This window comes from Corylus avellana, chromosome ca2, assembly GCF_901000735.1.
Source record: "Corylus avellana chromosome ca2, CavTom2PMs-1.0".
Taxonomy (NCBI): Eukaryota; Viridiplantae; Streptophyta; class Magnoliopsida; order Fagales; family Betulaceae; genus Corylus; species Corylus avellana.
In genome coordinates, this window is record NC_081542.1 from 25,743,273 (window position 1) to 25,760,038 (window position 16,766).

Below are 16,766 nucleotides of genomic sequence, written 5' to 3' on the forward strand. Positions count from 1 at the left end.
AAGAAAAAATGACCCTACCCACTGAGAGAACTGATACCGCCACCTTTTGAGAACATTATTTAAACAGCAGATGCAACAAGTAAAAATATGTTCCACAACAAGAGAAGATGCACCGAAGAAGAATGAATCGGAGCTACAAAAGATAAGCATCACCATGGTACTAAAGACAGCGCAGCTAAGAGGCATACGAAGGGGCACAAATAAAACTATCATCGACACAAAAGCTCTCTATCTCTCTCCTTCCCACTCTCTCTCGTGGGTTTTTTTACTATTAGTCAGGATTATGTCCAATATGAATCTAATTTCGGGTATTCGAATGAATTTATGAACTCCATTATTTGATCTTCTTACAAAGATTTTGAATTGCTTCACGGTACATGTTTTTCAAAATTTTGGTAATTTTGGCCTTGCCATGAATCAAACCCGTGATAGCGAATATCACTATTGATGTAAACTACATAAATTAACCTGTCCAAAATTTTATTGTAATTTTCACGGTCACATTGATAGTAAGCACTTGAAAGTGCACATAATATTTCACTTCCATCCCTAAGGAGTAGCTCAATCGGCTATAGACCACGCCTAATAAAGCGGAGGTCACTAGTTTAAATTCTCATCTCCCTCTCTTGTGTGAACATGTCAAAATATATATATATATATATATATATATTCCAAAAAGAGGGAAAATAAAGTATTAAGAATCTTTTTCAGGAGGCAGTGTAACCCCCAACCCCAACCCCTTTGTTTGCTCCCTCCCCCATTCAAAGAGGGAAAATAAAGTATTAAGAATCTTTTTCAGGAGGCAGTGTAACCCCCAACCCCAACCCCTTTGTTTGCTCCCTCCCCCATTCAACCATATCATAGGTGTTCTGCCGGTGGCTTTCTTGTGCAAAATGTTGACATTGGGAAGGACATAAACACAAAAAGGATCTTGCATTGGGCTCCCGGGTTCAACTTACAATCTCTATTCACATACTCGAAAGAATGGCACACAGAAAGTTGAAAACAAAACTTCCATATCCAAGTAATACATAGGCCATAAAGAATAAATAAAGAACTGTGATTTTGGTGACACTAACTACAATGAATGCGATGGCTTTTTTTTTTCTTCTTTTTTTTGGGGGATGTTATGCTGAAATAAGACCCACATAGCCAGCATATAAAGCCAATATGGATGATATAACATATGCGCCCGCAACAATTACAGGTTCTTTGATCCCACATAATTCAAGGTGATGATGAAGGGGTGCCATTCGGAATACACGCCGCCCAGCTCCCCACAAATTTTTGGTCGTCTTGAAGTACAATACCTAAACAAAAGTTTTTTCAGCCATCAGACAAGGAAATTGCAGTTTCTGAAGGACATAATTGAAAGGACAATGACCAAAAAAATAAAATGAAACTCTAGGATCAAGATTGCTTAGAATTCTTAAGAGTATTCTTCCGAGTAAATTTCTTCGAATCATAACCATTGGTTTGAAATTCAATGGTTAGGATTTTACCACATCAGCAGTTATCAGTAATTATCACCTTTAGCAACTCATCAATTATCACCTCTGTAGTTATCATATTTATTCATATTTTGCAAGTGATAATTGCTGATATGGTAAAATCCTAACCATTGAATTCCAAACCACTGGCATTCTACTCGGTAGAATACCCTAAGAATTCTAGGAAATCCTAATCTGAAACTCTATACATTTGCCTAGCTGTATGAGTGCATGGAAGTAGATACTATGGTTACCAACTCAACTAAGCCTTCTACCAAATTATGTGGGTAGGCTACATGAATCCTTTGCTCAACAAATTGCGCCACAATATGTGAATTCTTTTTCTCCACTCAGCCTTGGCAATTCTGATGTGTGCATAAATGTACAACTAATTGGGCCTTAATAAGTGACTTCTATTTCTCCAGTCAGGCCCATCTGAAGTGACCGCATGCACCATAGAATAGAATTTGCAAGTGGAACAGTGATGAAAGGGATAAAAGTTGTCAAAATAGCAGAACTTGCTTGAATGTGACAACACCAATGATTAATGGAGAATTTTGTAACTGAAATGGATGAGAAAAGGATGCCAGCATAACATACCTGTATAATAACTGATGATGCTTCCATGACAAAAATTCCAGATGAAATAAATAATGGAAAGAACATTCCAGTACAAGCAGCCATAGCAGCCAATGCCCCCCCCAATGCCAAGGACCCTGTATCACCCATAAATACAGATGCTCTGTATCGGTTGTGCAAAAGAAAACCAACACAGGCTCCTGCCATTGATGCCCCAAATATAGCAAGGTCTGGTTTGGAATGCAAAACAATAGTGACCACTTAAGTATCCAGAAGAGGCTAGTTGTACAATTCTATTCTCAGTCAGTATATTATGGAGATCAAACTTTGAACAAAGAAAAATTTAACATCATGTTGATATTCTCAACCAACCACACCCAATGTTATAATATGATGTATCCAGCTTCTTGGTGGGACTCTAATGATGAAGGTGGAACAAAATTGAAACACAGATATTTAGTCTCCCATGTATCTATAAAAGATGCAAGCAAAGTAGCATGATGAGCATGCAAATAAAAATCTGCAAGCCATAAATATGAAGTATTAAGAGATCTGCTCTAAAGAATGATCAAGCGTTTGATTGAGTCCCAAGGAATTAGCCAAACAATATAAATACATCAACAAGAAGACAAGGCCAATAACAAATTATATCAGTTTGAAAGTATCAGTAACTGTTCTTGGAGAGAGAATATGACATAATATTTGCATTCCCCGATAACAGCTCCTTATATGCCTAAGATAAATGCATCATAGTTTGACCAGATTTTCATTGCTTTTACCATATTCTTGTTTTTACCATATGTTAGATACGAATGAAATCATGAATCAAGAATAAAATTAAGGAAATGTTGAGTGTTCTTAAGCAGATGCCCTCTTCTATACTAACCAGAACATATTGGAAGCACCGCGATTGACATTGCTATAAAAGCCAATGCAGCAGTCCCACCAGCCAGCCCGTCAAGACCATCTGTTAGGTTAACTCCATTCCCCATGGAAACAAAACAAAATGAAGTCAACAAGAGATAAAATTTTCCCAGGCAAACAAGTCCTACTGGTGCAGGTAGAGGAAGCAACATTTTCCTGCAATACAAATTGAAAGATGGACCTAAATCAATGCACAATGCAGTTATAACATAGATGTTCATGTAGGAACCAAATGTCTGAGTGCTGAATTATCAATTTGATGTATTTACTCCATTAGCTAATTAAAATGGGATTATAAATGCATGGCTTGCTTTGCTAATTACTACTCTGAACATGAAGGTGTCTAACTTTTAATAATCTTTGCTTCTTCTTATTCCTTGATATATATATATATATATATTGACAATTACAGAGGGAGAGGAGCTGAGGAAGGAGGAAAATCAGTGTACTGTTTAGAAATTTTATTGTATTGAGTCATTTTTAAGTAGATCATCAATTTGTCAAGTACTACTAGCAGTTAAATATTTAAATAAACAAAAAAAGTTGACATTATCTTGTAAGTTTGCCATCATGAGAATAGATATGTGAGTTACCATCAGAAAAATGTTGATCAGATTAGTTACAAGAAGCTATACATGCTGTAGGGTGACGATATATTTGTGGTTACCAACCAAAATGAAAACCAGGTCCCAACAGCTACCTGTGCAGTATCACAACTTCAAATTACTCGCAAGTTTAATAAGAATTGACTACTAATTCAAAAGGCAATAAGCATATTAAAACCAAAAAGAAAGAAATCTCAGAAAAAAGCTTCACCTCCAACAAAAGTTTTACCCGTGCTGATAAGCCGCTATTATGATTCTTGATGATGGTTAAGATATCGTCTACAAGCCCAATTGCAGCAAAACCTAGAGTTGCTGCCGCTGCTCCAGACACTTCAGTGGAAGAAAAACCAGCAATGAATCTTGCAACAGTTACACCAATAGGAACAAAAAATAATCCACCCATCGTGGGAGTTCTCTTTTTTAAGGAGTGCCCAGCAGGCCCTTCTTTCCTAATAATTTGACGGATCCTGAACCTATACAGTAACGGGACACAAACATAGCCGGCACAAGAGACTAAAATGGCCGATATAAGAAATGGACGGGTCAAGTAAAATTGTCCGAAAGGCAGCCTGACAATACGCCATGCACACCAATCCACAAATAAAAGAAGCACCGTCAAGAAGACTATGAGTCCAACACTGATTAAAACCCCAAATTTATTCCTGCAATTAGTGTCCAAAATACCAAGATCAAAATAAAGAAAACCCATAAAGAATTCTCATAAATACAACCAAATGAAACTCAGCAACAAAAAAGTAGAAAGAACACTCAAATTCAGTGGTTTATAACTACCTCGAGTGAAACACAGACAGAATCCATATAAACACTACAAGTACCGGAATGCAAACAAAAATTGTCGTAATTACTAGTGGCATACTTGCCTCTGTTTCCTGCGTTTTCTTCCAAGCATGGCAAACCGTTGAGTAGTCATTGCAAAAGCCTCATCAGTTGATATCCTAACTCTAGGCGAATCATCAGTAATAGGATAAATCACAATTTCTGAATCGCTCTCTTCATCCTCACTGGATGAAAGCACGTACCCAGCCGCCCCATCACCGTCGCTCCAGTCATCAAGAAACGGAATACCAACCGAATCCTATAGAACAAAACATATCTCTAAGTACAACAATCTCCATGATCCCTACAACCTCAACCAGCTCTTAAAAACGTTAAGACTTATGAAACTGAAACACAAGGAAATAAATCTTGGAGTGCAACGCAGAGTAGTAACACACAAGCTCAATTAGCCTTCAACTCAGAGCTAAAGAGAATACCTCATCGAAGGCCTTAAATCGAACACGCCTGCGTCGTAATCGGCACTCATGTCTTCGAACAATCGGCGCACTTAACTACACAAAACAATAAATTAAAGCCATAACAAAGCAAAAGAAAATGCTCCGTTTGATTGCTCAAAACAAAACCATACCTTAAGATCAAGCGAAAAAGGCGGAACGGATCGGAAGCGAACGGGCGCGAAAAGCGAAACCGGTTTTGGCAATCGGGAAAGCCCTAGACGAGAGAGATGGCTGAGCTTCAGAGAATGAGAATGCGACGGCATGGCTACAGCGATAAGGGAGAGAGAGAGCGCGTGGAATGGAGAGGATCAGAGGTTGGTGAGGGGAAGGAGGCCATTATTAAAAGAAACAGTTGAGAGAAAGAGAGAAAGGGAAAAGGATATTCGAGATCGGAGGCCGTTTATAAGGATATACCTCTACAGCGTAGAGAATAGGGTGGAGGGAAGGTGGAGGAGGCGGCGACTTCGTAGTTCGCGCAATGGAAATCGGTCACGCGCCATACTGGAGCGTGTGAAGGGTCGACATCTCTGGGTTGGGTGCCACGTGACCCGAGAGTGTAGATCCATGATCCATCTCTATCCTCCTTTTTCTTTCCCTTTGAGTTTGACGTTTTCAGCGTCCTTTTCTGGCAATCTATGCATTGTTTCCATCTGGATTTATATTTTTTAAAAAATAAATGAGAAAATGAAACAAACATAAATGAAAATATAAATAATTTTTCGAGGTTGAACTTTTCTCATTAACAAATTGATGGAGTGCGCCGCAAACTCAAATTTTTAGGTTAATTTTTTTTAAAAGAAAAAATATGTTGGGACTAAAAATTACTTTTTATTATTAAATGAAAATATAAAACATATTGTGATTTTCTTATTGAAGGTAAGTAAAATAGCAAGTTAGCGGCTCATTGAACTAAGAGCATTCCTTGTCATTTTCCTTACATTTAAAGATCAAAATTACCTTTTACTTTCCTATCTACATACTCCATGATTGTTTCCCTTTATCATTCTTTATACTAATTAAATATCATTTCTTTACTTTTCTTTATTTGTTTAGTTCTTTATTTTTCTACTTTATTAATGATTTAAGAGAGAAAATGAGTTTTTTCTTCTTTCTTTTTTTTTTTTAATTTATTTTATTTTAATAAGCACAAAGATTGCTTCGGTGCAACCTTATACCAAGTTGTACGGTAGGGATCCTAGTCTTTAGAAGTGATATAAGGTATTTGCTATGGATGACTTTTTGTGATTTTTTTGACATTTTCTCTGAACTTAAAAAAGAGACCACATATTGGAAAGCTGCTGCTGTGATTCTGTTAATGCTCTAAGTTGTGAGCGTGTTAGTTTGCACTCCTATAAACCTCGGCGATTGTCTAGTCTTAAAATAAGCCAAGCAAGCTAAGGATGTCCGAGACCTTATGGAGATCTTCCAATCGGTAGTAAGGTGGACAGAATTGCCATCAAGGAGTCAGAGCCAGGGAGTCCCACTTACAAAAAATTAAAAAATAAAAAATAAAAAATAAAAAGAGTCAGGGAGTCCCCATCAAGAATCTCAACACAAGGTACATTTTTTTTTTTTTTTTTGCAATCTTCCTAGAAAACATTATAATGACAAACTTCTTCTTCACATTAACATACATGCATACCATGTCAAAGGAATGACCAAAGAAAAACACTGTATAAGCATGGAGACATCACAAAAATTTGATAATTCCAAGAGTTACAGGTATAATCCAACATTCAAACACCCAGATCACCGAATGGAAAAATATAGCACATAACACAAGAATTGCTCTGCATCTGCTCATTAAAACACTTGCTGACTTTGATTGGCAACAGGAGGCCGACCGCGCCCCATTGTGAATCCCCTAGTTCCATCAGGCATTTTTGGTCCAGGAGGTGGCTTTGAAGCTTCATTAGCATGAGTAGAGGAAGTACTTCCGTGGCCTAAGGAAAACACAATATAAATCTCAAAATTCAAATTTAATGGAACCAAAAAAAGAGAGGAAGGAATTACTGTCTAGATACCTAGCCCATTGATGACACGATAATTCTGCCGTCTTGATCTTCCTCGATTACGACCTCTATGCCCATTTCTCTCCTTGGAAAGATAATCCCCTTCCTGAAATGAAGAAGACACAACAATGATAATTGCATATATACATTACAATAGCTCATAGCAAGTCTCCCTTGAAAGGAAGTGGGTATAATCTGCCGTCAAAAAGTCAGTCAACAATATGCTCTCATGGCTTTAACACAAAAATATTGACATGTACTTAAAAAAGGAAGAGACACCACTGACCTCTTCATCAGGTGTATCATCATGATGCTCGCTCAAGTTATGATTTTCCTCATCTCCGGTATGATCAGATCCTCGACTAGTGCTATTCTTCTCGGAATCATATCCCCTCCATGCTTGTCGTCTCTGCCCATACTTGCCCTAAAGCAGGTAAAATATCGTTGGTACCCGTTTTGGCCAAAAATAGAGATGCAAGGTCATACTAATTACCACTCGATTAAGAAGCTTGACCCGCATGCCATTCCTCCAGTCCCGTTCATCATTCAAAGTCGCCACCTGATCCATTACCAGGAAGTGTTAAGCCCTTAGTGTTAATTATCTGAGCATCAAAACCAATCCAAAATATTTACAATAGGAATGACACTCACAGCTTTCTCAGCAGCCTCTACAGTCTCATACTCCACAAAAACGTGTAACTACATACAAAAACCAGAAAAAAAAAAAAAAAAAAATTAACAAAGCTGCCAAACAAAATAATACAACCTTCACTATATAACATTCCACAAATGTCAAAAAGTTGTTTATCAAAAGACTATTTGTGGAATTAACTCCTAGGAAAATCGTCCGCTGTAAAAAGCTGGGCAGAAGAGTTTAATTCAAGAAAGCCACAAACAGAGAGCTTCCATTTTCAGAAAATACTCTGCCTTGTCTATATGCAATCAAGGCTTTTTTTAAAAGAAATAGTTTATTAAAATAGCGCAAGAGGCGCAATCAAAGTGCACAAGGAGTATTTAAGTGAAAACATCCAGAAAAGTCAAGAATAAGAAAAGAGAGCACAAAAGTCTACAAAGTTAGCGAGAAAGGCATTGGCAGAGATCCATTCAAACAAGGATTTTAAAAAAAGATAACATAGCTTTAGGTTCGAACTGGTCTTCTCGCAATTTTCGAAATTTCGTGCATTCCTTTCTCTCCAAATGCACCACATTAAACACAGAGGGATTAAACTCCAAACAATTTTAAGATCTCTCTGACTGACCCTTTCTTTCCAACAGGCCAGGAGATCCACTACTCGTTTAGGCATAACCCATTGTACTCCAAACATCCGAAAAAGCAAATTCCAAAACTCTCTCGCAATATCACAATGAAGAAGGAGATGATCAGGAGCTTCTCCACTCTTTTTTGTATACACAACAGCACTCCATCACTATAATGTGAGGTTTGAGAAGATTATCCAGAATGAGGATTTTTCCTAAAGTTGCTGTCCAAATGAAGGCCACCCTCAACGGAGCCTTAGACCTCCATATGCTCTTCCAAGGGAAGGAGTCAGCGTTGGAAATGAGGACCTTATAAAAAGTTCTAAATCAAAATATTGTATTTTCGAAGGAATCCAACAGAACTTATCTTTCCCTCTATATGCAATCAAGGATTTAGAAAAAGATAATCAAGCGGGAGTAGGAAACCTAATCAATTCGGGGTGTCAAGGACCAAAGTTTCTCTTACTGAGATCAAATCACTTATCAATGCAGTTTCTGATCTCTTTATCCATTGATGAGTCAATTATGACATTTCTTTCATCAGCTACAAGGGCATGTACCCCTCTATAAGATAATCATAAAAAACACGATCCACTTCATAGTTCCAGTTAAAAGAAGCATATTACTTTCACCAATATCTAGAAAATCTCACCATTTTTCTTAATGCAAGAAAATCTAATCTGTCATAATCCAATGTAGCAAGGAAACAAAACTCCAAATTAAAAATATACAATACTATAGAATATTAATGGAAAAGAAGAGGGACAAAAGGTCGATGCATAAAATTTAAAACTTTTAGGATTAGTAAATAAAGTAATGTAAAAATAAAGTATTTGACATTGAAGTCCATCTTTTCTGGTTACAAACCTTACTACTGATCAGCATATCAGGCTTGCTGCCTTTAGATGACTCTTCAACAGAAAGGGGGTCATGAATTGATATATTCTTGATACTGGAAATTTAATACGCAACTCTACAATCAGTAAAATGTAGAAGGCGCCAACATGAAACCAATGAAGCGAAAGAAGCATTGATTTGACCACATGGAAAACAGAAATCAGGGAGAAAACATACTTTCCAGCTTCACCAAATATTCTCTGAATGTTTTCCGCTGAATGATCCTCCGGTAGATTTTCTACCAAAACAGTGTAAAACTAGGGTCCACAAATTAGATTCTACACAAATACAATAAATAACACATCTGAGTGAAAACATCTGAGTGAAAACTATCAACGTCCTCAATGTGATACCTTTGGATCCCTAACCTCAGTGGGTGGAAGAGGATGGAGTCGCTTCACCTTCTTTCCATTTGAACTCACAACCTGCAATTGTGAAGTAAAAAATTTAGAATTATGACTTTTAGCATGCATGTCACTCCATCATCACCTAAAAAAAAAAGGAAAGAAAAAGAGGAAGATTACAAGGAAAGAAGACTCCCTTAGTGCAGCCGCTATCAATGAATAGTCTCGGGTGAGCTTTTTCGTTTTCCTAAAAGAAGCAATGACTGCTATAGGAACTGCAAGGACAATATGCCAAAAATAAGTATACTCGTTTAAATGAAAAAATAAATAAATATTACTGCTGTATGAAAAAAAAAAAAATGGAAATTAACCCATACATAACGAAAAATTTAATGTTAACAGATCACAACCAAATTGCCACAAAGAAAAGGTACAACCACTAGTCTTCTTTTCTTGCATATTCCATCTTTTTGATATACACGACACACACGTACATTTAATAGACATACATAAATGGCTAAAATTACTATTGGGCGTAACTGTCCCTAAGTTTCCAACACACACCCCTTACAAAAGTGGCAGCAGAAAAGGTCGGTCAGTTTAATTACAGACATGTTAATGCGTCTAGATGGAGGAGATATGAATTCAACGCTATGCCTACATATGCCATTCAACAGTCTACTGCGATCAAACCCATTATCAACCCTACACAATGAAGTCACTTTCTTTTGCTTTATTCATTTCTTTTTTTTTTGGGGGGGGGGGGGGGGGGGGGGGGGGGGGTGGGTGGGGTGGTTACTAAGAACCCTGAACTCTCATAGGTTTATACACAACTGCAATATTACAAAAATGTAAATGAAGGACTTGGGTAGATAAGATGGGAACAGGACAGAGCCAAAGGATTTGGATGAATGTTGCAGAAAGATTGTGCATTTTTCTATATTTAAATTCCAAAATATGGCCCAGTTATTTCAACGTAAAACCTTTTTGAAAAATGTTTTCCAAACTTTTGGGTGTTTGAGACGCTTGAAAATCTTGGTCAAACTGAAAAACATTTTGGTTGACTAAGAAAAAAGAAGAGCAACCAGGTGTAAAATGGTTTACGTTTATGAAGAGCCTTTTGATTCTCGCACAATCTCCCTCTCTCTTCCTCCACAGCTCCTTTTTGCCTTTACCATTGGGGTTCTTGTGCAGCAGCCACAGCTCCTTCTCTGCACCTCTCTCATTTTTGCACGCACTACTATGGTCTCTCTCTCTCTCATCCTTTCTCTGGTTTTTTGATTAGTAGTTGATGCACTACTTCGCATCTCCTCTTGTGACTTCGCCTTTGCTTGCATCAACGCCTATCTGAATTTCGCTTTTAATTCTTATCAATTATTTTGATCCTTGATCGATTACAATCGTGGCTACCACTGGGAACAAGAACATCTATGTCAAATCAGTAGGGACTTTAGCACTTAATGCCTGATGTATGTGTTTTCATGCAAATTATATGTGGGTTTGCTTTGATTATGAAGAATTTAGTTATGATTTTGTTCGAATCTCCATTTTTTAGCTGGTCTTTGTGTGTTTTCACAATTTGATGCAATTTGGATTTTGGTTTGCTTCGATTCTCAAGAATTTTCTTCGCATTTTGCATGCTTTTATACAATTTCTGATTTGTGTCTTACTTAGTTCTCAAGGATTTGTTTCCTTTTTTCTTTTATTGTGTTGTGTATAATTTTGATGCAAATCCCGGCATGGATAAGGCTCAATCCTTTTTTTCTAATTGTGGATTTGTATTTGTATATTTCTTATCCACGTTCTGGTATGAGTTGCTATTATACTTGGTATTTGTTATTGTTATTATTTCCTGGGATTGGTTCTTTTCATTGAATCCCAGGTATGTGTAGCATTTTTCTTTTTTCTTTCTTTGTGTATGTTCTTAAACAAATTGTGATTTTGGTCCGAATGATCTTGTGATGCTTGTGTCTTTTTCCATACCAATGCTGAAGAAGCTTGTTCAGATGAGGAGCTCGTTTGTTTAATTTTCATAGGTAAGTCATACAATGAAGTTAGGATTTGAAGTTATAAACATAATTGTTCACGTTATCTGTTTTTCTTTTTCCTTTCTAATGTCCTATTTTCTTTTGCAATTGCTTTGGGATGATCTTGAGTTTCGTAATGATAATGTTTGATGTTTTGCATCATATGCTTCTTAGTGATGTTGGAGCTGGAAAGTCCAGTTTAGTGTAGCACTTTGTTAAAGGGGAAATCATTGCATTTCAGGTTCGAGGTTATTAAGATTGTTGGATCTATTACATTTTCAACTAACCGTTTGCCTCTTTCATCGAAGAGGTTGACTTTTAGTTCATATAAAGGATTGTAGGAATCAACTTTAGGTGCTGCCTTTTAACACAAACATTGGCTGTAAATGATGCAACTGCAAAATTTAGATTTGGTATACAGCAGGTCAAGAGAGATACCATAGTTTGGCACCTATGTATTACAGAGGAGTTGCTGCTGCAATAATCATGAATGAATTGGGTGCAGTTGATGCAGTCACCTTTACGAGTAAGTGATAAAGATAGAAGGATATGATAATGTTCCGCTTGGATCTGCATTTAACCATTTGATTTATGATGAGAAGGTTGCAAGAAATTTTTTGGCCAAGAATGCTGAACTTCGAAAGATTTGATTGGACAACTTCTTCAACCACAATGGAGAATAGAATATGAGTGTTATGGATATGTAGTAGAATACTAACTTGATTGTAGTAACACAAATGATTGAACTTGGATGGTAGTATTTTGGCAAAACTTTTTTTTGATAATAAATAATCCATTGAAAAGCGTAGTAGAGGGCAACCCTCGTACACATGTTGTATACTAAGAAATGCCCCACTATAGGTGAAAAGAAGAGCAAAAATCCACAAATTGAGGCAAAGTAGAAAATTGAGAAACATTAAACGTCCTCGCCCAATTGAAGAGGGTCTTGACAAATACGTTTTTAAGCTTGTTAGGCGTCTTCTCATGATCTCCAAAACACCGTGAATTCCACTCTCTCCAAATAGTCCACATTAGACACAGTGGGGCCATTCTCCACACATCCATAACTGAACGATTACCTCTTTGTCGTCTCCAACACACTAACAAATCAAGCACCCTTCCAGGCATGATCCAAGTGACATTAAACAGATTAAATATCACACTCCATAAAGCTCGGGACACCTCACAATGAATAAGGAGATGATTGACAAATTTGCCGCTCCTCTTACACATGCAACACTCCACCACAATAATTCTTCGCTTCCGCAGATTATCCAAAGTCAGAAATATTTTGGCAAAACTTAAATGTAATATTTATGGTTGAACTTGAAGGGTAATATTTGCAGTTTGATTTTTTTTTATGGTACTTTGAACGTGTTGCTAGATTTTTTTTATGGCTTTTCCAACTTGAAAGTATATTTATAGGTATATACACTTATAATTTTTTTATTAGTCATCACTAGTCAATATGTGCAAGTACTAATAAAAATAATTTTTAAGTTATTTTTTTAGTTGGTTAATATTAATATTTTATGTTGAATGAAAGTTTTTATTTATAGGTTACTAGGATTTATATTAAAATATAAGAAATATTTCATGATTTTCCGTATGAGCCAAACGCCGGAAAATGTTTTCCAGACCATTTTCGGGGTTGTAAACAAACCATGGAAAATAGCAAGTTTTCTCGAAAAATGTTTTCAGCTGAAAACATCTTACATCGAAATAAACGGGACTAAGAGAAAGATTTTCTACCAAGAAAATCTCTAGAACTTAAGGTTGTGTATGCCAAGTATTTTTTCTTTTTTTGTATTTTGAAAAGAGTTCAATGTAGGCTATATTGGTAATGCCTACACATATAAGTCTAACAAAAAGCACATCTTGCCAACCAACAGAATACAAAAATCATTAAATAGAAAATATAAATCTGATATGTACTCCTTCCAAATCATCTACTGCTATCCTCTTAGCAAAAAGCCAACATTCTAATGTGACCACAATTAATGGATTTATATTGACTCGTTAACTTCATGTTCAAACATGACACAACACTTAATTTCAACTCTGCAAGTGAGAATTAAGGGAAAGAGGATGGAAAAAAGGATAATTTTTAGGGAATTAAGAGTGTTTTGCCCCACCATCCAAAGTGAAAACATATTTGGCATAGACAAAACCAGAAAGGATCGCATCTATGAGATGGAGTGATAGTCAATTAGACCAATCCCAGAATCTCAGCACAGCTAAACTGCTCCCCCACTGTAAAATGAGCTATAAGAATAGAGAAGGAATCAGTCAGCAGTTAATTGCGTTGTCATACAGACCAATCCCGGAAGCTCGGCACAGCCAAAACTGGCTGCGCCAGGAAAACATCCAGGCAAGGCAACCTGTCAGAAGTACCTGCTTTACTCATCACCTTCATCTTCCCTATTCTTGTCTTTTTTGGTTGTGGGGGAAGGGGGAGGGGGGGTGTTGCTAGTAGTTACCTATGATTTCAATTACACTGTAAGACTTAAGCGCTTACAAACCTTATACAACCAATGAGCATGGGATAAATACCAAATACCTGTACCAATACAGGTAGGCTAAAAATTCAGCAGACTAAGGCTTTAAAAGTTTTTCATATTTTTTTTCTTCATGTTAAGCACCCATCTTGATTTTTTATCAATTGGATCTTTTAACGCATTGGCGAGGGAGTGTTATGTGTTAGAGGTGCAGAACATCAGAATCATCAATAGCACCATCAACCTAGAGCTAATGCTAGATTAAATCAAAGAACGAAATCTCAGGACTTACCAAACCCTTCTTTGTTCTTCTTAATGAAGCTCAGCATATACTTGTCAGTTGGCAAATTTTCATCACTGAAATAATACTCAACCTACAAAACCATAAAAGGATTCAAAGATACATGAGGACTAACATTAAACGTAAAATTTAAACAATAGAACCAGCAAATAAACTCATATTGTGTGGGGGTGCCATCTGGCCAGAAGGCCATTGACTTAAAAAACAAAACATTATAAAATAAATTTTCAATAACTTTCCATCTAGCACTCCTATGTTCATGGTCTGAGGACCCTCTTCTGAGTAATAAACACATAAAATTGAATTCGTATACGTGATTAAGGTTTCAAATGTACTTTGGAGGTCTCAAAAAATCAATGTCTAGGAAATAAACTCTATTGTCTGAGAAATTGCACAAAAAATTAAATTTAAATTTAACTGCAAACAAGCAAAGTAAAGCGCATGTTCAAGGATTTCTACCTAGCAATGAACTGATAACAGCTTTAGAAGCCATAAGTGAATTCATTCAACTCAATAAGATCTTCTAAGCAACTCCGAGTTCTCGAAAGTAGAATATTGTAGAAATAAAAACTCCATATTTCTTTTTTTTTCAGCATTTTCTAGGCAACCAAACAAGACAAAGATTCTACTGTTTAAAACATGCAAAAGGCATAAACTAAGTACAGAAAAAGATCTAATCCGCCCAAGAGAGTCAAGCCATGAATCCCTAAGTCAAGTCAAATCGAGCTAAGCGAAGAGGAAGTTCTTTCAAATTCTAAGGTCAAAAACATTACTCTTATTTCTCATTTTCCACGCTTTCTCAGCAACCAAACAGAGCACAAAGCTTTCCTAGGGTTCAAAACTCAACAAGCTTATAATAAGAGAGCGTGGAGAGACAGGTCCTTGCCTGCTTAATAATCTTATTCTTTAGATCCTCGGTGAGAACGCCGGCCCCAGCCGACTGATCTAGACCGACGCCGTGCTCGTGATCTTCATGATCGTGTTCGTCATCGGACGGCACTGCGTGAATCTCGGGCAGGGCGTGGTCGTGGTCTGGGGATCCGACGGGTGTGGAGTCAGGACCAAGATCGTGCGGCGGAGACGGTGGGCTCGAGGGGGCGGGGGCAGTGATGGCGGAGGTGGGACCCTCTTGGTCTTCCATTAGAGGAGGGAGGAGAGCGAAGGCGATCCAAGAGGAAAATAGAAAATCCTTTACCCCCGCATTTTCTTCTCCTGCCCACTCTCGTGAACTCTCTCGGGCCCTTTTATGCTGAGATGATGATGGAGCTTACAAAGACGAATTCGTCCTTTGGCTTTGTGAACAAAGTCCAAATCATGGGGTTTAAGAGCATTCACATCTTTCCCAGCAAATCTTTTGCTAAATTTTATTTAAAGAGCACATTTTTCTATTTTAACTAGTCATTTTTTAAAAGTACGTATACTCTCAGACTCATTATTTTAACTTTTTACTTTTACTATTTCATTTAAAATTTATTATTTTTATTATTTTTTATTTTTTATGTAGTTTTACTAAAGAGGATAAATAAAGTTTTAATAATTTTAATTAAAGGAGAGATAATGAAATGTTTTTTTTATTAATAAAATTATAGATTGTTGAGTTACAATGCTCAGCAAACTAACTTGCAAACTTTTGGTTAGTTTGTTGAGCCAGATGAAAAGTGATTTTAGCATTACAGCTCAACAAAATAGCCAAAAGAATCGGATATGAATGCTCTAAGGCAAACCTTTTTTTGGATTTGCAATTTTTTTTTTTTTTTTTAAAAAAATGATACGGTTTCTCTAGTGTTTTCTTAATGCTCACCTTATCTAAGTGTATATTGTTTTCTAAAAAAACTTACTCCTTTGGTCCCTCATATTTTTTTGAGGAATGCTACTATTTCTCCTGGTGTTGTCCTTAGGACCTTATCCTACATGGATATTGTTTTCTTAAAAAAAAAAAAAAAAAAAAATTGTGTTAACTTCATAAAGGCCCCCTCAACTTTCACTCGCTTTGAGAAGACTCCTCAATTAAAAACTCTCAATTCCAACCCTAAAACTTATAATTTAATACAATTTACCACATTCTGAATGGGTGAAAAGGCGGTTAGTAAATTTTATTAACCGCCTCCGCTAACCACCCGGTTAGCAGTTAACTGCATCCAAATAATCGCTTTTTTATTAATCACTTTTTTTGGGCCTTTTATTGGGCTTTTTTTTTTTTGGCCAGTTTTGGGCTCACTTTAAACTTTTTTTTTTTTTTCATGGCCATTTAAGCATTAAAAATTGCTATATACCAAAATCTTTGTTGGTCACCTTCTACGAATCTACACAACATATAATACAAATAAAATTACAACAATTCTTGTAAATCATCACTTCACTTGTAGTATTGTATACAACATATATATAATAATAAAACTATATATATATTTAAAAAAAGTGGTTAGCGGTTAGCAATTTTCAAAAATCCAGTAATCACTAACCGCTAGACGGTTAACAGTTTTTAATAACCACTTTCAAAAGCGGTTAGCGGTTCTAAATTTTTACCCTTAATATTC

The 16,766-nt window shown here is 36.5% G+C and overlaps 2 protein-coding genes across 4 annotated transcripts; both read right to left on the minus strand.

Annotated features, from left to right (window-relative positions):
- Positions 1-916: 916 nt before the first annotated feature.
- LOC132172023 (phospho-N-acetylmuramoyl-pentapeptide-transferase homolog) lies at positions 917-5,376 on the minus strand. Of its 3 annotated transcripts, none has more exons than XM_059583445.1 (8): positions 5,025-5,372; positions 4,873-4,947; positions 4,480-4,694; positions 3,828-4,260; positions 3,629-3,693; positions 2,956-3,149; positions 2,091-2,299; positions 917-1,310 (listed from the first exon to the last, which is right to left on the minus strand). In XM_059583445.1, exons 1-8 carry the CDS (start codon positions 5,154-5,156, stop codon positions 1,128-1,130), a joined length of 1,506 nt encoding a protein of 501 aa, XP_059439428.1. In that variant the 5' UTR covers positions 5,157-5,372; the 3' UTR covers positions 917-1,127. The 3 variants fall into 3 exon arrangements, with proteins under 3 accessions (XP_059439428.1, XP_059439427.1, XP_059439429.1); XM_059583444.1 differs by having other exon boundaries at positions 3,810-4,260; XM_059583446.1 differs by having other exon boundaries at positions 1,217-1,925; positions 3,810-4,260; positions 5,025-5,376.
- Positions 5,377-6,548: 1,172 nt separating this feature from the next.
- LOC132170270 (la-related protein 6A) lies at positions 6,549-15,489 on the minus strand. The gene is made up of 11 exons (XM_059581187.1): positions 15,116-15,489; positions 14,221-14,302; positions 9,584-9,678; positions 9,413-9,484; positions 9,237-9,316; positions 9,030-9,114; positions 7,557-7,604; positions 7,399-7,464; positions 7,192-7,329; positions 6,918-7,011; positions 6,549-6,836 (listed from the first exon to the last, which is right to left on the minus strand). Exons 1-11 carry the CDS (start codon positions 15,368-15,370, stop codon positions 6,697-6,699), a joined length of 1,155 nt encoding a protein of 384 aa, XP_059437170.1. The 5' UTR covers positions 15,371-15,489; the 3' UTR covers positions 6,549-6,696.
- Between the last annotated feature and the right edge of the window lie 1,277 nt (positions 15,490-16,766).